The 20,754-nt window shown below is 45.5% G+C and overlaps 1 protein-coding gene across 2 annotated transcripts; it reads left to right on the top strand.

Moving 5' to 3' along the window:
- The first annotated feature begins 5,760 nt into the window (after positions 1-5,760).
- On the top strand, positions 5,761-12,581 carry DPH7 (diphthamide biosynthesis 7). Of its 2 annotated transcripts, none has more exons than XM_042480175.1 (10): positions 5,761-5,884; positions 7,455-7,614; positions 7,851-7,990; positions 8,300-8,387; positions 8,974-9,068; positions 9,497-9,663; positions 10,321-10,393; positions 10,511-10,576; positions 10,828-11,000; positions 11,238-12,581. In XM_042480175.1, exons 2-10 carry the CDS (start codon positions 7,474-7,476, stop codon positions 11,681-11,683), a joined length of 1,389 nt encoding a protein of 462 aa, XP_042336109.1. In that variant the 5' UTR covers positions 5,761-5,884; positions 7,455-7,473; the 3' UTR covers positions 11,684-12,581. The 2 variants fall into 2 exon arrangements, with proteins under 2 accessions (XP_042336109.1, XP_042336108.1); XM_042480174.1 differs by lacking the exon at positions 5,761-5,884 and adding an exon at positions 6,043-6,218.
- The last annotated feature ends 8,173 nt before the right edge of the window (positions 12,582-20,754 follow it).

Genomic DNA, 20,754 nt, shown 5'->3' with positions numbered 1-20,754 from the left:
CCTTCAAGACTAGGTATATGGAACGTCCATTTTGCAGATGGAGAGTTAAGAGAGAGTGCACTCAAAACTTCGTGGGGCTTTCAGTTAAAAAGGAAAGTTCAAGCTGTGTATGACAACTTGAGCCCTCCCTTTCCAAATCTCATTCAGATTTAAGGGACTTTGGATTGATGTTAGCAGCCTACGCTGTCATGAAGCGACTGGTGGAGGTTGCTCCTTCCGTGTTTGCTCCAAGGCAGACTAATTTCTTGCATCCAAGCAAGAAGGCTGTGCTTGCAGATCACCTCAGGGGCTGTGCCACAACTACAAGGCATGCATAGCTGCTCCTAATCTGGAACTGAGTCAGGAAACTCAGTTTGTTTTTTGATAGAAATCCCTGCACCTCTGCCTTTAAACCGGGTACAATAAAACCAAAGCCAAAATAGTAACTAAATTTGGCCATTTCCTTTGAGGGTACAGGGAAACTTAGCCTGTAATAGTCATGTAAGACTGATTACAGACTAGGATCCAATACTTTTAGCATAGTAATTTAGACGCTGGCGATTGTGGCCAAGAGTTCTCTATATAAGAGGGGTTCAGCCTGAGCCTATTTTCCAGTGCTTGCTTCACAAAATAAAGGAAATCCTTGATTTTCACTTTGGCATACATGAATCAAATGAGATTCTGGGGTTTGCCTGCCTTCACTCTTAAGAAATTGAGGAAAATGTCAGTTTTCAAATCCTGAGGAAATCTGCTGCTGGGACCCAAATAGGTGCTTGTGTGTTGTTATATATCCATCCTTCCTCTAGTGCTCACTTCTTATTCTCTCACACACTCCCATTTACCAGGTTCTTTGTTTCAAACTGGATATGTGCATTAGCTTGCCTTTCCAAGCAGTTTACACCAAAGTACTCCCACCTAAGTGACTTTATTGCTTGAGCCAACTAGTGCTATTCTAGTGGCATAAATATACATATCTATGGGGGTCATGACATTTTCAAAGCTTTGTCTGCTCTGGTGGCTCTCACAAGGGACGAGAAAAACCCACTATTGCATTCTTGCTTATAGCTTTACCTGGGTTTGTTTGTATCCTTAAAATTGTGGTGTGTAAATGGGAGAATCAGGCACTAAACATTATATTGGCTAAATCTGGAGAGCGATTACTGGGATATCAGTATGCAAAGGGATCTTGTAGCACCTTTGAAACTTAACTGTGCAAAAGAAGTTGTGGCATAAGCTTTCCTAGACTTGGGTCCAAAACACACTGCAGAAATAATCCAGTTTGAGACTGCTTCAACTGCCCTGGCTCAGGGAGTCTTGGGAATTGTAGTTTATTGTGGCACCAAAGCTCTCTGACAGAGAAAGCTAAATGGATGCAACAACTTCTTTTGCACAGTTTGGTCTCAAAGGTGCTACAAGATCCCTTTGCCTATTGATATTCCTGACCCACATAGCTATGTTTCTGAATGTCTCATAAACCCCTTGGTATCTGCCTGGGTTTGGTTCCAGGACTCCCTGTGGATACTAAAATCTGGATATTCAAGTCCTATTAAATACAGTGTCATAGTAACATGGTGGCCCTTACATAGAATGGCAAAATCAAGATTTGCTTTGGGGGGTTTATATATTTTAATAATATTTCCAAGTCATGGATGCTTGGATCCTTTGATACAGAAGGCCAACTGTACAAATAACGCTGCTTTTGAATGAATTTCATCAATCAAAGGCAATGTCCCAATAATCTCTGTAATACACAGTTCATTGCCCTGGTCCAGGAGGAGGAATGTCTTAAATAAATGGCCCTATTCCCCTGAACACCTAGCCAATAGAAATGTATGCACTTGGCTTCAAGTTGCCTCTAGAACGGTGGTCCCCAAACTGTCCTTTAAGAGATTTTGCGCTTCAGCTCCCAAAACCGTCAGCCATGCTACCAATAGTCTGGGATTCTGTGTCCAAAATCCCTTAAAGAGCACAGTTTTGGGGTCCATTGCTCTAGGCTTATGGTGACCCTATTAATTTAATAGGGTTTTCATAGCCAAGGGACACTCAGAGATCATTTGCTCTTGCCTCCCTCTGAAATTTATCATTAAGTGCCTGCTATTCCTATTCCTCTCATGCAAATACAGTGAGACCTTGGTATTTGCTGGGGTTTGGCTCCAGGACCCTCCTGTGGTTACTAACATCTGTAGATAGTCAAGTCCCATTAAACACAGTAGCATAGTATAAAGAAGCCCCTTATCTAAAATGGCAAAATCAAAGTTTGCTTTGAGGTATTTATATTTTTAAAAACATATTTTCAAGCTTTGGATAGTTGAATCCGAGGATACGGAAGACCGACTGTATTAACCAGGCCTGACCCTGTTTAGCTTCCAATCTGAGATTAGAGGGTGCCTTGAGGGCATGTAGTACCAGAGAACAAGAATAGCCCAACTATTAGGGTGAGGCGGATGCTTCATGTGGCTGGAATAACATTGGAGGGGAGCTGTTTGCCACGCAGCATCGTTCCCTAAGCATTTAGGCAACCAGATGTCCTCCTTTTCCAGGGCATTTCAACCTTATGTCCAGGAGGAATTTTACAACATCCTCCATTTTTTTGAGCATGATGGAAGAGGCATGCATTGACATTTATGGGAAGGTGTTTAGCTTTTTATTTCGTAGTGCCCTTCGTTTTGCGGTGCCTTGTCCTTTGAGGTGAGTCCTTTGAGCTGCCTGTCCCATTCTTGTGTTGAAGAAACATTCAATATTTAGCAGCTTTTGCATGTGGAATGGGATATTATCTTTGCCCCAGGCAGTGTAATAACTTGGGCCAGTCCTGCTAGATTGACCAACATTTCCTTTGGGTCATTTCTTCCAAGCGTGGCGCAATGGTTCCCTGAGCTACAAACTGGAGACCGGGGTTCAAATCCTCCTCTCAGCCATGGAAACACACTTGGGGTGACTGAGCAAGTCATATAGCCTCAGAAAGGCAAATCCTCTGAACAAACCCTGCCCGGATAGGGTTGCCATAAGTCAGAAATGACTTGATGAAGGCACACCACATCTCTAGGGGTGCATCTACACTGCAGAAGTAATGCAGCTCGACACCACTTTAACTGCCATGGCTCTGTCCTGCAAAATCCTGGGATTTGTAGTTTTGTGGAGCACCAGCACTGGCAGAGACGGCTTGTAAAACTACAAAACCCAGAATTTTTGTACCTTATGAAAGCTGTCACCAATAGTCTATATAACAAACCAGAATTGGGGGACCCTCATCCCCTGCCTCCTGTTGCTGGACTCTGATTCCCATTAAGTCTCATCAGCTGAAGGATAATGGGAGCTGTAGTTCAAGGAAAACCCCTCAAAACCCTATTTATTCATTTTTAATTCAACTCCTGAAACCCATTTCGATAACATCTCAGGAGCTATATTCGGTGACTCTGTGTGTGTATGTGCTGTGTGTATATATGTGTGTAAATATACATAAAATGTGTGTGTATACATACATACAGTGTATGTGTGTATGTTTGTATGTGTATACTCTGAGTGTATATACAGTATATATATAATGTGCATATATCTCACACACACACATATAAGGTGTGTATATGAGTGTATGTATATATATGTGTGTGTGTATATAATATGCATATATATATATATATATATATATATATATATAGTGTGTATTATGTGTGTGTGTATAGATATGTGTACAGTATACACACACACATATATATGGTCCCAAGAGTCATAGTCCAACACACAGCTTCACCACACCACACTGGCTTTGAATTTTTTGAATATATATATATATATATATATAGTTGGAACCAGTGTGACATATAGTGATCTGAGTGTTGGACTCTGGAGACCAGGGTTCAAATCCTCCCTCAGCCATAGAAACCCACTGTGTGGCCCTTGAGTTCAAGTCACACTCTCGGCCTCAGAGGATCCCTCTGAAGAAACTTGCCAAGGAAAACCCCATAATACGGCCGCCATAAGCCAGAAACGCCCTCAAAATCCTTTATTATCATCGTTAATAACCCGTTTTGGCTCCGTTTTTAACACTTTTTTCTGTCTCTCTTCTATGGAATTCTGGGAGCTGGATTTTGTCGTGGGCCCAACAAACTCCAACTCCCAGAATTCCATAGCAAAGAGACAGAAAAAGACTAGTTAAAGCGGGGTTAAAAACGGTTTTTGCAGCCCCACTCTTGCTAAGAAAACTGCCCAAAACTTAGGGCGGCCACAAAGAGCAAAATAAGGCACACAATAAACAACAACAACAACAACTATTTATTGGGTTCAGGCTCAGCTTCTCCTCGAAGCCCTGAGGCCTCTTCCTTTTGAGGCCTACTACTGTACTTTCATTTTCATGAAGGGGAAAGGGCGCCCTCTCGTGGCTACTCTGTCTAGAGCACTGCAGCCTCTGGATGGAGCCAGAGATGGAGTCAGCTCCAGAGATCCCTTCCTCCTCCCAGGGCTCCCCTGAGAAGCCCATTGGGCAGCAAAGTCTATTAAACATACAATTCCTTTATATCTATATATATCTATATCTTTAAAGGACCCTTCCCTCTGCTTCTGCAGCAGGACCAGAGGGAAGAAGGATGATGGGTTCGCTGCTCCTGGCGCCCTTCGCGATGCAGCCTTCTTGGCTTTGGACTACATTTTCCATCATCCCCCGGAGGGCTCCAGGATGCTGGGCATTTCCAGAAAGGAGCTGGAGGAAGAGGCCAAGGAGAGCCTCTGCATGGCCTGGGGATGATGGGAAGTGTCCTCCGACCCTCCTCTTGAAAGGCTCCAGGGCAGAGAAGGGAGGCCTTGAAACCTCCCTGACATTCTGGGCCTAATGAGGATGATGGGAAGTGTCCTCCAAGACCCCTAGCATTGACATTCAAGTCACCAACCCTGGGAAGGGGGATGATGGGCCCTGCAGTTCAAGAGGCCTGCTGCTCCCCCTGAACCCTGAAGAGCTCAAGTCTGGGTCTGTGGGCTTGACGAGGCATGGCTTTTGGACTACAATTCCCATCATCACCTTCGGAGGGCTCCAGGATGCTGGGCATTTCCAGAAAGGAGCTGGAGGGAGGGGCCAAGGAGGGCCTCTGCATGGCCTGGGGATGATGGGAAGTGTCCTCCGACCCTTCTCTTGAAAGGCTCCAGGGCAGAGAATGGAGGCCTTGAAACCTCCCTGACATTCTGGGCCTGATGAGGATGATGGGAAGTGTCCTCCAAAACCCCTAGAATTGACATTCAAGTCACCAACCCTGGGAAGGAGGATGATGGGTCCTGCAGTTCAAGAGGCCTGCTGCTCCCCCTCAACCCTGAGGAGCTTGACAAGGACTGCAAGGTCCCTAGGCATGGCTTTTGGACTGTAATTCCCATCACCCCCTGGGAAAACATGGCCGGCCCGCCCCTGAGGGCCAGAGGATGATGGGAATTTCATTCCCAAGCCTAGTTCTGCGTCGCCTGGGGATGATGGGAAGTGTCCAGCTGGACATTGGCACAGAGGGTGGGCCACAGTCCCTGGCAAAGGATTGAGAGTTGCTGCATGGCCCTTGCCTTGGGCTCTCTCTCTTCCAGCTCTAGCCCCAAAGCCCAAGTCCTGGCCAGGAAGGGGGCCAAGGGGTGGCACTCTTTGGGGGTGAGCCCCCAATGCCCAGGGTGGCCAGGCGTCCTCCTTTCCCCCGGACACGTCCTCCGAGGCATGCATTCCACTTGGAGCATGGCGGCTTCATGGAAAGGAGGAGGCGGGGCGCCAAGATGGCGGCCCCTGAAGTGGGAGGGAATGGAACTTGGAAGGGAGGAGCTGGAAGGAAGGACTAGGAGCCATGGCGGTTCCGTTTCTCCTCAGGGAGCCGTGAGGGGAAGGAGCAGGCCTTGGCCTTCCTGGGGGCTCCTCCTTTTCCCCCTCAGAGGCCTGGAAAGGAACGAGGTTAGCATCATGGAGGCCTCAGAGGCAGCCTGGCTCCATTTGCAGAGACTGGTTTCTTTCAAGTTGTTGTTGTTGTTGTTATTATTGTGTGCTTATGGCGACCCTATTATTGTGTTTTTTGTTTCTTGGCAAGGTTTCTTCAGAGTGTGGTTTGCCATACCCTCTGAGGCTGAGAGAGTGTGGCTTAGACTGGGTTTCCATTGATCCTGAGGGGGAACCATCATGGTGTTTTCCTGACAAGGTTTCTTCCCAGAGGGGTTTGCCATGGCCTTCCTCTGAGGCTGAGAGACTTGTGTGGCTTCCCTATTAGGGTCACCCAAAACGGGTTGACATGGTGAGTCTGGATTTGGACCTTGCCAAATGCCATGGCTCCATCTTAGAAAACCCTGGGATTTGTAGTTTTGTGAAGCACCAGCACTGAAACTCCAACTCCCAGAATTCCATAGCAAGAGAGCCAGCCAGCAAGTTAAAGCGGTGCCAAAACCACAAGACCCAGACCTGCATAGGATGAAGCTGCCACAGTACTGGTTTAAATGTGCTGTGGTTGTGCACCTTTGAGTTGTTTCTGACTTATGGCAACCCTAAGGCGCACCTATCCTGGGGTTTTCTTGGCAAGGTTTCTCCAAAGGGGAGCTTGCCATGGCCTTCCTCTGGGGCTGAGAGAGTGTGACTTGCCCAAGGTTTCAGGGCTAAGTGGGGATTCAAACTGGACTAGATGCACTGTTTTCCAGTGCAACTCTGCCAGAGGTTGACCATAGAGTTGTGCTGGAGGACCTAGAGGTTCCTAGAGAGAACACTTCTCCAGGTATTTGTAGGTCCTCCAGCATGTTTCTATGCTCAACCTCTGGCAGATAGTGACTACAGAGTTGCACTGGAAGACCTGGAGATCCCTAGAAAGGTGTTCTCTCAGGTCTAAAGGATAGTGGCTTTTTTATTTGCCCTTTCCCCACATCCAAGCAGGGATTTTAAGAGGGGAAAAGATCACTCCCTCACGCCTTCCCTGCGTTGTGTGTCGGTTGGTAGGTATGCTTGCTTGGGGAGATTAAGGAGAGCAGCTTATGTACACTATTTCGAGCCACAGTTGTGTGTGTGTGTCTCTGAATGGGGCTTTTTGTGCGCTTGGTGTGGGATGCCTGTTAAAATGAAGGTAGGTGTTTTCAAAGAGAGATGTCTTTAATTGGTTTTTGTGGGGTTTTGGGGCTATGTGGCCATGCTCTAGAAGGGTTTCTTCCTGACATTTCGCCAGCATTTATGGCTTTGGCATCTTCGAAGAATGCATTCCCTGAAGATGCCAAAGCCACAGATGCTGGCGAAATGTCAGGAAGAAACCCTTCTAGGCCATGGCCACATAGCCCAAAAAACCCACAAAAACCTAATTTATTCACTTCTTTTTTTTAAAGTCAGAAACAGGGAGGTATGGAAATGTTGAGGGTCACAGAAACAGTCTTGGGACATCCTTTACCCATTCCTAAAACTAAATCGCTAGTGCGTTGTGAGTGTTCTTTCTTAATTCATAATCTCAGGCGCTTATTAACCCTTTCATTCCTCTGCTTGCCTTTCTTCCTTCTAGACCAAGAAAATGCTCTGACATGGCTGTGCAGTGCAAGACTCAGACCTTGCAGGTGGTCAACACAGAATACAGTGCTGATGCTGTGGAATGGTGCCCTGTGGATGGCTGGCACAGCATCCTTGCATGTGGCACCTACCAGCTGAAGAAACCTTCCAGCAAGGTGAGTGGAAGCTCTTCCAAGAGATTCAGCTGCATTTGAACTGCAGAAAGAATGCAGTTTGACACCACTTTAACTGCCATGGCTCATTGCTATGGGACCCTCAGTTTTGTAGTTAGTTGTGGCGCTAGAGCTCTCTGACAGAGGCTGCTATATTTCTCACAAAATTATAAATCTCAGATTGGGTAAAATGAAACAATTACTCCAGTTATAGTTTTTAATTCTGCTTCCTGTTGCAGCCTGGTGAAAGCCCTGATGAAAACAATGAGCCTCATGTGCGTCTGGGCCGCCTATATGTCTACTACTTTGAAGAACAACCTTTCGCACCATTGACTGAGGTCCAAAGGCTGGAAATGGCTGCTGTACTGGACATTAAATGGTAGTGCTGGAAGCAGATGCTGACACCTAAATGTTTTTTTTCTGTATGTTCTGCAGTAAAGTTGTAGAATTACAGGTTTTTATGACCTACTTGATTAGTAAATGTTAATTAAGCCCCAATTTTGGAGTGGCTTAGATTGGAAGCTATCATAATCCAATGCAATCAACACAAAATTCCTATCATCGTATGTAATGCTTAAGTGAATTAACCCCAGCCATCCCACCCACCTCTTTCCCTTTCCTTCCTAAAGAAAGTGTTCAGGGGTTCTCTTGGGCTTCTACTGAACTCTTTTATCTATTCCTTTTCAAGGTGCCATGCTCCTATTGCAGAGCATCCTGTTCTAGGCATTGCAAATGCCAAGGGAGCAGTGGAGCTCTCCCACTTGATAGGACGTGAGGTAGGTGGACAAGTAGTGAGCCATAGACATTCAAAGCATTTATGTTTACAAAGTGGAGGAAGCTTAACAAATTGTCTCTGTGTGGCCACTGAGTTTTAGCTTGAGTGCATTTTCCTGCTAGGAAAAGTAAAATGGTTGGATGGGGTGAATTCTCCCGATCCAAACATGAAATCATTTGGCATTCTCTGGGAACAAAGTCTTTAAACCCCGGAATAACTGGAGAGGTGTCTACTAGGAAAAGAAAGAGAGGAATAGAAATACAAAAGTTGGTTGGTGAAAAGATGGCTACAAAAATGATGTAAGGGTGCAAAAAAGAAAAGTCCTTTCTTATGCATGGGAACTAGTGTATGACTAGTGTCCTTAGTAATACTCAGTGTAATATTCTAATGTCTACATAGAAATAGGACCAAATGTGTTCAGTGTGTGTGTATTATTGAAGAAAACATACTTTCTTAATCATGGTGGTCACAAATATTCTTTCATAAAATTTTTATAGACACCCAGCTGGGCTTTATAACAGATGCTAAATCAGATATTCCTCCTTGAGTCTGTCTGACTTTGATCAGTTTTCTTTTCTCTTCAGTAGAAAAAGAGCTGCAGACTGGAAACGCTGTGCAGTGTTAACCTGGGAGATGAATGCCTTGCTTTGTCTCTGGACTGGTCCACAGGACGGGAGCAACGGTGAGCAGATGCCAGAAAGCTGGACATTGGCATGGTGGGTGGGGACTTGCTGATCCTGCTGTATTTCAGGAGCTGAACAAATGTCCATGAGGCTTCCATGGACTTGTGATATTCCATCCCTGCTGCAACTTTGTGTCTGGCAGCCCATTCCAGTTGTTGTCTGAGGACATCAACAGCCTTGATGTGTTTTGGTAGCTTGTACACATATCCGTTGAGTTTATGTTTTATGTGCTTATGAGGATGGCAGTGGTGCACCCAACGTACAAGGTCCAGGACTAATTTGTATGATCACATGTATTGCCAGTCCTCTATTCTGCCTCTTCTGTGCTTTTTCACTGAGCAATACAAGACTGAGATTTTCTCCCATATGTAAGCAGACATCACAAAGAGAGCCGTGTGTCCTTACTATTTGCTATTACTTCTTGCAGAGGCCGCCCTCTACAACTGGTCAGCAGTGATTCCAAAGGGAGGCTGAGCTTGCTGTCCATTGACGAATCTGCTCCATCTGTATACATCTTGGAACAATGGAAGGCACATGACTTTGAGGCCTGGATTGCTGCATTTAACTACTGGAATACAAGTATTATGTATTCAGGTCTGTATTTAGATCTCTAGTGGATATTGTGGGTCCCCATTTTAGAATTACCATTGGTGACAGCCCCTTTTCTGGTGACAGGTATCTTTAATTTGTCCATGGTGCCTGAAGTACGCAACAGCAGTTCAAGCAGATTTCTTGAACTCAACTTCTCACCTTCCTCTTTTTTAAAAAATAAAATAAAATACCTAGTTTTTGTCCTTGATCATTGTTTATTCTTAAGACCATGACAAAAAGTGAATTGATATTTGGGAGGGGCTAAGTGCTTAGAGAAGAAGGGCTAACCTCTTAGCCAAACTATCAACCATTCCCCTTAGCACCTGTTTCATATCTGTCTCATTTTTCCCTTATGGGAAAATCAGAAAGAGGAGCAAACCTCCCATTTTACTTTCATAAAATACATTGCAAAATATATGAATAGACTATGCTGGCATTGTTTAATTGACTTATGTGCTTTCTAGACTGACTTAAGGTCACAGTCATCTCTATCCAAATTTATAGGAAGGAAAGGAGCCAAGGTAGAACAAGCTGAAGGTCCATCTCATGCAGCATCTAGTTTCCCAGTGTCCAGTTAGTTGGTTCCTGGAAACCTTCTGTTAAAAGCATAGTGCTAGACACAGCTGCCTCTTAGCTTCACCAGTGTCCTGTTTGTTTCAGGGGGAGATGACTGCAAGTTACGAGGCTGGGACACCCGAAGTAGCCCAAGGGCTCCTATCTTCAATAGTGAGGGGTAAATATTAGCCTGTCTCTTTATTAGACAAATGTTGTTGGCACAATCTTCAGAGAATTCTGGTGAGGCCTGATGATCTTTCTGGAAGTCTCATCTTTGACTTATATTGCATTGCAGGCATTCAATGGGTGTGTGCAGTATCCAGTGCCACCCGCTCCAGGAGAATCTGCTGGCCACAGGAAGGTAAGTTCCTTGTATGTCACCTCTATACCCACAATGGACAAGTGCTAGAGAGACTGGCAACTTGGCGATGGATCAGAAGCTGTGGCATCCCATAGTCAGCACTTTGCGTGTCTCAAAAAGAATGGGGTTCAGGTTGAAGGTTGGCCACAGACTGTGTTGGGAACCTTGACAGTTTAGGAGGGGTTTGCTAAGATACAAAGCTTTGAAAAGCCACCTGTAGCGCATCCCTGAGGCCTGTTGTATTTCTCCAGCTATGATGAACATGTCCTTCTCTGGGACACCCGGAATATGAAGCAACCATTGGCAGACACCCATGTGCAGGGCGGAGTTTGGAGGTTAAAATGGCATCCAAAACAGAAGCATTTACTGCTGGCAGCCTGCATGGATAATGGCTTCAAAATCCTTGATTGCCAAGGCAGCATGGGTGAGTGTTAGCATAGAAGGTGTGAGAAGTCATCCCCTTATGGCCATAAGGGGATGTATGTTTCTATTAAGCTGGGTATATAAGCAAATTAAGTTTACAATTGTACAACTGTAAATTGTAAGTTTTACAATGTTACTTTAATACAATAGCACTGTGGTGGTTTAAAAATGAAATGTTGCTGCCATTGTTGTAAGAGATATTACTAATTAGGTTGTCTGTCTACTTTCCGCCCATTAGTGGAGAACAAAGAGAAATGCGCTATTCTTTCATCCTACATCTTGCACAACTCCTTGGCCTATGGAGCGGACTGGTCAAGACTCCTCCTGAGGGATCCCTTGGTGCTGTCTACAGCAATGCCGGTAGTTCATATGGATCAAGGCGATGGAACTGTGGACCTTAAAGTGCAGAACCTCAAGATAGTTTACGAATCCCCCACCGCCACTTTTGATGTGCTACTAGATGAGGAGGATCATACATCGGTGTCCTCAGTCCAAGCAGAAGGAAGCAGCAACCTGGAGGGATCAAGTGTCGACGGGAAAGGGTCAGGCACCAAAGCATGTGGCGAAACTGGGTCATGTAAAGCCCACAAAGAGACCAGCCTTCTGGCCACATGTTCCTTTTACGACAGTGCCCTACATGTGTGGAAATGGCAAACTAGCCAGGCTGCTACCCCATTGTCCTGAATGTACTATCAGTATTGATTTAGGTTGCCACTTTATCAGCCTTTCTTTTTGGCAGACCTTTTAAGCACTGGAGGGAAAGGTAGGTGCTGAGTGGCGTTGGGGCCATCCCAGGTCGAAATTAATTCCTAAGCCAGGTTTCCAGCTTTACTCCTCTTTTTTGTTGGCGTGTATATTCAAAGTGTGAACTTTTATTCAGAATTTGAGAAAGTACTAAGGGTATTTGGGTAGAGTTTCCCCTCTTCTTGCTTTTTGGCTTTCTTTATGTCTTACAGATTATAATTACTACATTTTAGCTGCTCTGCTGCCTTCTAATTAATAATTTCATTTCCACTAAATAATAATAAGTAATAAATACATTATTTATTTATTTCCCACCCAATCATGAAGAGCAGTAAGTAAAATACATCACAATAACAATAGAATAAAAATAACATAACAAATTACGATAACAGCAAGAAGAATGCATAGCAAATAACAATAATAAAAACTGCATAACAATTAACAGATCATGTCAATACAGTTCAAAATTAATCCCCAGAATACATAGCAAATAACAATAACAAAAATAACAACAAATCATAATAGCAATAAATAGCAAAAAACTGACAATGTCTAACTCTCTCCTGGCAGCAGAAAGACAACCCTTTCTGTTGGGCCTAGGGAGATGGGCGGCTGGTGTAGGGAGATGGGACCCACTTCCTGAGGTCTCTAACAGACGGATGAGATGATGCTGAGCGTTAAGCAATGCTTGTGAGAATTGGGTGTTTCTTGCATAAGTTTCCTTAAGAATATAACACTGGCATTGCAACTGCAGGCATTCTTGGTACCAACACTCTGCCCCATTCCTAGCCGGGTTTGAGCCTGGCCCCCAGCCCGCTGGTGTTATCCGGCTGGCCGCCTCCGCACGGCTGTTGCCCGGGCCACAGCCGTTGGAAGCTGGCTTTACTCCTGATGGCCACTTTGGAAACCACTCAGGTACTTCAGGGATGCTTTCCTCTTCCCCTTGCCTGCTCTTCCTTGCTACAGAAACAAGACTGGCTAAGATTTTTTTATTCCACAATAATTCCTCCATCTCTGATGTAAACCTTTTGATTCCTTTTTCGGCCTGTCTAAACCAGTCTCTGTTCAAGCAAGGAAGACCAACTGTATGACCAGTCCCACTTCTGTTGGGAACTCAGCTTTTTTGTAGATACCTTTCTTCAAACACCAGCTTCAAGTAAGTTAGGCATGTGGCTTACGATTTGCTTCGTTGTTCACAAGCCACTTAATGGCTGGATTCTCTGATTCTAAACAAACGCTTGAAGGTGAGGAAAGAATCAAAATACGTGGATAGTGTCATAGACTGACTCTTTTTGAGGAAAGGTAGAGTCCCAGCCTCTATAGGTCTGGGATTCCTCTTAATGTGCTGCTCCTGAGCAGTTTGGATGTTCATTGTTATGTCTCTTTTATATCACTGAATAAAGAACACCAGCAACTGTCAGTATTCATAGCGAGGATACGTTCCTGAAACCCAGGCGCAAATTCCTCAGTGCTGCAGAAGTCCTTCCTGAAAGGCAAGATTTGTAGTTTTGAGACTCTACAGTGCCACCTTGGAGGGCATTTGTGTACAAATCTGCACATTAGTATGTAAAGATCTTTCATTAAAAACATTTTGACCTTTCTAAAGCACGAATGATAACTGTCTTTGCTTACAACTTCTGTATTTCAGCTTTTCCTTTGGGCAGGGGACTTGAGTTACTGTGTGCATGAAAAGTTACATTAGCAGTGCTGTGTACCTTTGAAAGCTAAGCAGGATCCACCCTGGTTAGTACTTCAGTGGGAGACCACCAATAAATACCAAGTGCAGCAGGGCTGTATTATAGTTGGAGGAACATGCCAAAGATAACCCTATGAAATGCATGGAGTCACCATTAGGCTACTTGAAGGTGTACATGCACACAGTGTCACACAGCATAAGTCAATGTGTTAGGCATTAATGTGTTAAGCATTAATCTTCAAACTTGCTTGAAAGGGCAGAGATGCCATTTACATCTAGAAGTGAACTCAGTTGCACTTAGAAGTGTGAACCAATACTGAAGGATCCTGGGAGCATCAAATCCGCTCACCTGTTTTAAATCCAAAGCCACAGTTCTGTCCAGAAACAGAATGAGCCTCAACATCTGAAAAGCCATCATAGCCCCATACAGACAGGGCAAAATAAAGCTGCTTCGAGTCACTTTGGAGATATGGTGTTTCAATGATACATGCGTCCTAAGAGTCCAGAAGCCGCACCAAAGCCATGCTCCAGTCCTAAGGACTGGAGTGCATCTTTGGTGCAGCTTCCAGACCCTTAGGACAGATGCATCATTGAAACACTGTATCTCCAAAGTGACAGACAGGGCAAAATAAAGCTGCTTTGGGTCACTTTGGAGATATGCTGTTTAAACGAGGGGATGCAAACTGCTATCGTCTACATGGATACATTTTGCTCTATAAGGAAACTCATCTTCCTTGGTAACATTTCTGAGGGTCTACATTTTGTGCTGGCATAGAAAGAAAGAAAAAGGCACGCTGCGGCTGTACATACCCCACCGTTTCTTTGGCATAACTGGCTAATGTAATCTTGATGGTAGTGCTGTGAATCCCAGAAACCGTGCTCGGAGGGACTCAACATCTATACTACTGGGCCTATTATAACGTGGCGAGATGACAATGTGAAGACCTGAATTCACTGCTGAATAGCAAATGATCAAGTGAAGGAGAATCAACAACTCCATTGTCATGGTTAGACAAGTTTGGTTGGCAGTAAACGATGGGGGACCCAATAAGATAACATGCCGCTTAAGACCTCCAGAATCTAAGGACTCCTGAATGCTCCAGGTTATTTTCTAGCTGGAAAGAGTGGCTATTATGTCAAGGTGTTGGTCTTATTATGGAATACGAGAACAGAAAAGACCACCAGTACACTCCAAAGGGTGCCAATCTATTTGGCTCCAGAATGCTCAACAGCCAATTAGCATGCTGGGACAATGTCGTGTGCCAGGAGATGTAGGACATGAAGCCAGTGTGTCAGAAGATTGTGAGGGCCAGAGACAGTCACTGGGGGACTCCTGCTCAGCTTTACAGGTATTAAATAAATCACATTATTAACTGTGAGGACAATATGGCTGATGCACGCTCTTTTGCTGTTTTACAAGTTAAATCCTATGATTCAGGGTGGCGCTAAAACAGGTTAATAAATAAACAGCATACCTTGAAAGTACCAGATCCCATCGGACTTGGAGCTCAGCACGGTCAGCCCTGGTTAATACTTGGATGGGAGACTGCCAACAATACCACATGCCGTAGGATAATTTCAGAGGAAGGACAGCCAAGGAGTCCTTATGAAATTCATGGGGTTGCCGTAAGTCAGTAGGCAACTAGAAGACACACTACTCCACTGCACACCAGTCGTGAGATAACACCACCCACTGTATAGCAAAGCTTAAGATAGTGCCAAAGCAAGAAAGGACTTTTACAAGAGAAACGTGAAACCAGGCATCCCAAAAAAAGCATAGGCAAGATCAAATTCAGTAGCTTGTTATGTGTCAGAAGTATCTAAGCTAAAGCACAAATAGGCAGGCTAAAACATTACCATAGTAAGTCTGCATTCTCCGGCTTCCACAAACTGAAGAACTCGTGTTGTTAATCGAACTTGATGCAAAGCTGACCTAAAGGATGAAACAGCCAGAGGATAACACGGGCCGAAGGGACCAAGGTGGCTGGCAAGTTGTGACTACCAGCTTGGTATGCTCCTAACTATCATCCTCCTAGATCAAAGTTAATTGAATTCAATGAAGAACCAGAAAGGAAATAATTAAATAAGCTTTTAGACTGGCTATCTTGGAGAGTCTCTCCTTCATTGCAGCATGGAGATCTGAGCCATGATCCAAATAGCTATCTTGGACCACCCAAGGTGCAAACTAACACAACAAATACACACCCTGACTTTCATACGGCACATCAATGAACAAATACTGCCCATTTGTACACGAACCATGGGTGACAGAGGCGGAAGCAGAACCTTCAACCGTGTCTTTCTGTGACGAACTACGCAAAACTGTGGGCAGAATGGGTTTGATATTTATTTTATTGTTTTAATCTCAGTAAATACACAAAGAAGCTATTAGGTCAAAAATGTACACTCAAAAACAGTCGCTGCTTTGGGTTAATTCATTTGTATGTTTATTGTCATACAACATTAACAGCTGTCGTAGGAAGTTAACTTCTGGTTACTTATGTGATATAGTGCCATGGTGTTTTTCAGAGTAAAAGAGGGCAGGGACCCCGTCCCAAGAGCTTTCCATCTATGAAACAAATACAAAAAGACACAGTGAAGGGGTGAACGAGCAGGGGATTATAGGGGAGAAATATGCAGTTATTGCACATACAATGAGCAGACTTAAAATGCAGGCATGCGGTAGGCAATGCATGTGAGAACTAATGCCTAATAAAGGTATTACCAACGGTAGGTTTTTGTATCATTCTTATATACAGACACAGAGACAAGGCAACCTCCATTTTTGTATGTTCTTAAGTGTAGTTGCTATAGGGCCAAAGGTTTCTGAAAAGAAGGATTTTTAAAGTAGGATATGAAGAAAGGCAGGTAACCAGAATTATGGATTGTTCTAGGAGTCAGTTCCACGGCACAAGAGGCAGCAAGGGACAAAGAACAAGGGTTGGGTTGCTTGGACGCCACAACAAACTGGCAAAGTTGCAAAGCTTTTTTTCGGTATGGCAAAACAGTATTGTGGCACACTGGTACACTTGGTCAGTTTCAGCTAGGTATACATTTGTTACACAACAGAAACAACAAATACATGGGAGGGAATCCTCCATGGCATAACCAGCAGCCGGCAGATAGTAACTGAGAAACTTTATGCAACACCACTAGGGCCATCTGAAAGCTAAACAGAAACAAAAGGGAAACAACAAAATTAGTTGAACAACACTGACGTTCTAGGCGGAGATATGGAGAGAACTGTCTTTCTGTTCCTGTTCAAGGCTGAGAAGCAACAAAGCAAAGGAGAATCTGCGAGACACAGAATTAATCTATTCTCCGCACAATGTTCACTAGGTAGTCCTGTGCAGTTGTTTGCAAAACAAATACTATAATTGCAAAGCAGTTGCTATATGAAGTGTGTTACTGAACAGAAGGACAAAAACATCCTGGTGTACAATGACTCAGGCTGAGTTGTTGTGCACTGGAGGGAGACAGAAATCATTAACAAAATCGCTAACAACACCTTTTTCATATGCTCTTCATGAAATTGTTCCATATTTTGTATCCTGCCGGAGCAAGACTCCCCCCCTCTGCATATCTATTCCAACTGGAGAACTTTAAAAACAATTTGGCAGTCTTAGGAAAGGTGGCAGAACAGCTTCTTGACAGTCTTAGGAAAGATGAAACGCAAAGGCTGAATTGTTAAACAACGTTCACTAAAAAAAAGCATTGCTGATTCAGCCATACATCTCCTGACAGATTCACTGCTTAGTTTGGCATATGAGAAAGCTAGCACGGTAATAGTTAGTGACTGGAAACTGGTAGGCATGAAACTCACTGGGGTGAACTGAGGCCAGTCACATACTACTCCCAGCCGGACCTACATTCAGAGACCTTGTGAAGATATAGGGGCCATGAGCCACTAATCGGAGGTTTTAAAGAAAAAGAAAGCGGCAACTAATAGATAAACTAGAAGAAGAGTTCACTAATGGTATGCAACGTTCCTGACTCGTCAAGAACAAAAATAACAGGGCAGCATCTCTGCACACCGCCTTTAAAACAAAAATCAAATCTTGCACGAAAAATTGCAGCAACATCACATTATAAACAGATAAGGAAACCCACTAAAGGGTTCAGCTGGAGAGGGTTCATATCCTAGCTTCAGTCCTGTTGTTTATCGTTTTCTCAAGCAGCATTAAAGTGGCTTACATGGAACGAGCAGCTCTGCTGGACCAGACCCAAATTTCATTTACCCCCACTCTCATATTCCCCAGGAACACCAACCCAGCACCTCAGGACACCACAAAGCAGCCTCAAAAGAATCGCCTCTGTTTTCGCATGTCCAGTATCTGGTATCCTGAAGGACTGTGTTGATAGTTTAACTTCAAGAGCTACAACGCAAGGGCAATTGTGGTTGAATGGACCTCTGGCATAAAGGGGGGGAAGCTGTAATACCCAGATGTTGCTGGGTGACATTTTCATCACCTAGTCATCAACCATACTGTCCGGGCTGGGTTTGTGAGTCCAGCAACACTCGAAGGCCAGTGAGCCCCCCCAAGCCCATCCAGTTTCCCAATGACCTTTCCATTTTGGCCAACCAGTTAATGTTGGTATGCACACAAGGGAGGACATGAAGGCAGTCACCCCCCTTGCCTCTTGAAAAGGCATGCGGGCTGGAGGATCTGGAAACGGCAGTACAAAACTGGGTTGAATCTGGAGACTTATACATCACTGTGACTGCTTTTCCTCACCTTCCTCTGCTATAGATATCATTGCACCATGATACCACAACTTTAACTCACTCAAACTTCCTTGTCTGGTTTTTAAGCTAAGTAAGGCTGCCTCTGTCTAGAATTTGGATGGAGACAAACAGGGAAGAATACCAAGGACCTCTGTCCAAGAAAGGCTAGGAAAGTGTCTGCCTGCCAGAGATTAGACAAGAGAAGGAAGGGCAGGTGGGCAATGCCCCGAAGCCTGGGATTTGCAGTTTTGTGAGGCTCCATCCCTCTTTGGCGGTGTGTTTTGTGGCCCTTCAAGTTGTTTTGACTTATAGTGGGCACAATTTGTTCAGAGGAGGTTGGCCATTGCCTTCCCCTGAGGCTGAGAGAGTGTGACTTCTGCCCAAGGCCACCCGTGAGTTTCATGGCCAATAATACCATCTTTTCTCTCTCTTTCCTCTCAATTACAGTTACAATGCCTCCCAGGCATCTCCTCCACACCAGACTACAGAGTAGGAGAGATTGTGAGCGAGGAAAGAAACGAGTGGCCTAAAAACACCAAAGGAAGCCCAGGGCTGAGTGGGGAAGACTCTGACAGAGAGAAATGAATCCTCCACCGAGAGAGTGCTGAGGTCCGGTGGATGGCCAAAAAGAGAAAGGGGATGGGTCCTAGGACAGGTCAAACCAGAAATCTCCCTGGAAGCCAAGATGATCAAATCAAGACTGTTGATCTTTGGCCGCATCAGAGAAGACAGGGCTCACTAGAAAGGCAATATGCTGGGAAACGATGGAGGGGAGAAAAAGAAGGAAAGACGCACGCAGCAGATGGCTAAGACCTCAATAAGGGAGGACAACGGGTTTGCATCTGCAAGACTACAGCAGAGCAGCAGAAGAGAGTCTTGGGAAATGCGCATCCGCAGGGGTTGCCATGGGTCAAGTCTGACTGGCAGATAGTTAACAACGGACAAAGAAGAAGGGGTTGTGTGTGTGGTGGTGTATATAACCACACACACCACACCCCCAAGGAAGAGGGTGACCAGCTGCATGGCCGCAAAGGAGACAAGGCCATGTAAAATGTGGGTCCAAAACATGCTGCAGAAAATAAGCCGTCCGAGACGACTTAACTGCCCTGGGCTCAGTGCAGGGAACTCTGGGAGCTGTAGTTTCGGAGAGGTTTAGCTCTCTGCCAGAGAGAGCTCCGTGTCACAGTTAATACAGAAGGAAAAAGGAATCCCCAGATTCTCTATGGGGCAAATATCTTCCAATGATTTCCATGGGTAAAGGTTCCCTAAATCTACTCTATGGGCAAATATTCCCCAATGATTTCTATGGGCAAGTATTCCCATAAGGTTTCCTATGGGCAAATATTCCACAAAATGGTCCCTAGGCTAAGTATTCTCCAATGATTCCCTATGGGCAAACTCCACTCCCAGAATTCCATAGCAGCCTTGAGCCAGAAAAGAGTTTAAAGCGGTGCCAAACCGGGTTATTCCTCCAGTGTGGATGCAGCCACAGAGGGAGGCCCGTACCTGCTTGCTGCTGGCTGCTCTGCTGTTCTGGGGATCGGGCGCCTTGGCTCTCCATGCGGCCCTCGGGGATGGAGAGGAAAAGGGGAAGGGAGGGAGGGAGGGGGGGAATAAGGGGGCGGCGGCGGAGGCACCAACGGTCCCTTTCCCGGAGGAACAGACGAAGGTCAGAGTTCACGGGCGAGGACTCGAGAGAGAACCCTGGCGGCGTCCTCCTGACGTCAACCTACTCCACACAAAGCTTCCCCTCCTCTACTTAGAGAAGAGGACTAACAACTGTACTCTAAGCATGGAAGGGGGCGGTGACCGGCCACGTCTGCCAATACACCAATCAGAGAGCTAAGACAGAGCGGGAGAGGCGGGGTTTATAATGAAGCTGACCATAATGGAGCGGATGGAATGGTCCCTAGCGCAGCTCCGCCCACCAGTACCCTCAGAGAAACAGGGCGGGGTACGAGCTGACCAATAGAAGGAGGGGAGGTAAGGCTGTTGACACGGGCAGCTCCGCTTATTATTGTGTGGTCGCCTCTACAACCAATGAGAGAAACGGACCGAGAGAAAGCGGGGCTAGGAACGAAGCTGACCAATAGTTTGCATCCGAGGAAGTCGACTGACGTCTATGAAAGCGCATGCTGGCCCATACTCTTTCAAAGGCGGCGCTACAAGATCTCTCTATGTACCAATAGCAGAGGGGACGGACTGCGCGCGCGAGACGAATAGGACAGGAGAGAGGCGGGGCTAAGGATGAAGCTGACCAATAGCAGGAGGGCATGGACCGCGCGCGTAGAACCGATACGTGGAGGCGGGGTTAGGAAGAAGCTAACCAATAGTAGTAAGGACTGCGCGCGTCAGGGGTGGAGGCGGACTAGGAATGACTGGCCAATAGCAGGAGGGTATGGAGAAAAAAAAAATCCTTTGTTTTGATTGGTTCTCGCTTCCTCACCCCCAACATGGACGCCGGCGATTGGGCCCGACGATCGCTTCGAGCCAATGGGAGGCAGCAATACTGAAGCGCGGCGGGGCTGGGAGGGAAGGATCAGATGCGGACCGGAGTTTGCCGTGAGGGCAGGAGGGCGAAGGAGTTTT

This window comes from Sceloporus undulatus, chromosome 7 (assembly GCF_019175285.1).
Source record: "Sceloporus undulatus isolate JIND9_A2432 ecotype Alabama chromosome 7, SceUnd_v1.1, whole genome shotgun sequence".
NCBI classification, from domain to species: Eukaryota; Metazoa; Chordata; class Lepidosauria; order Squamata; family Phrynosomatidae; genus Sceloporus; species Sceloporus undulatus.
The sequence above is the reverse complement of the archived record's forward strand: the minus strand, read 5'-3'. Positions and strand labels throughout refer to the sequence as shown.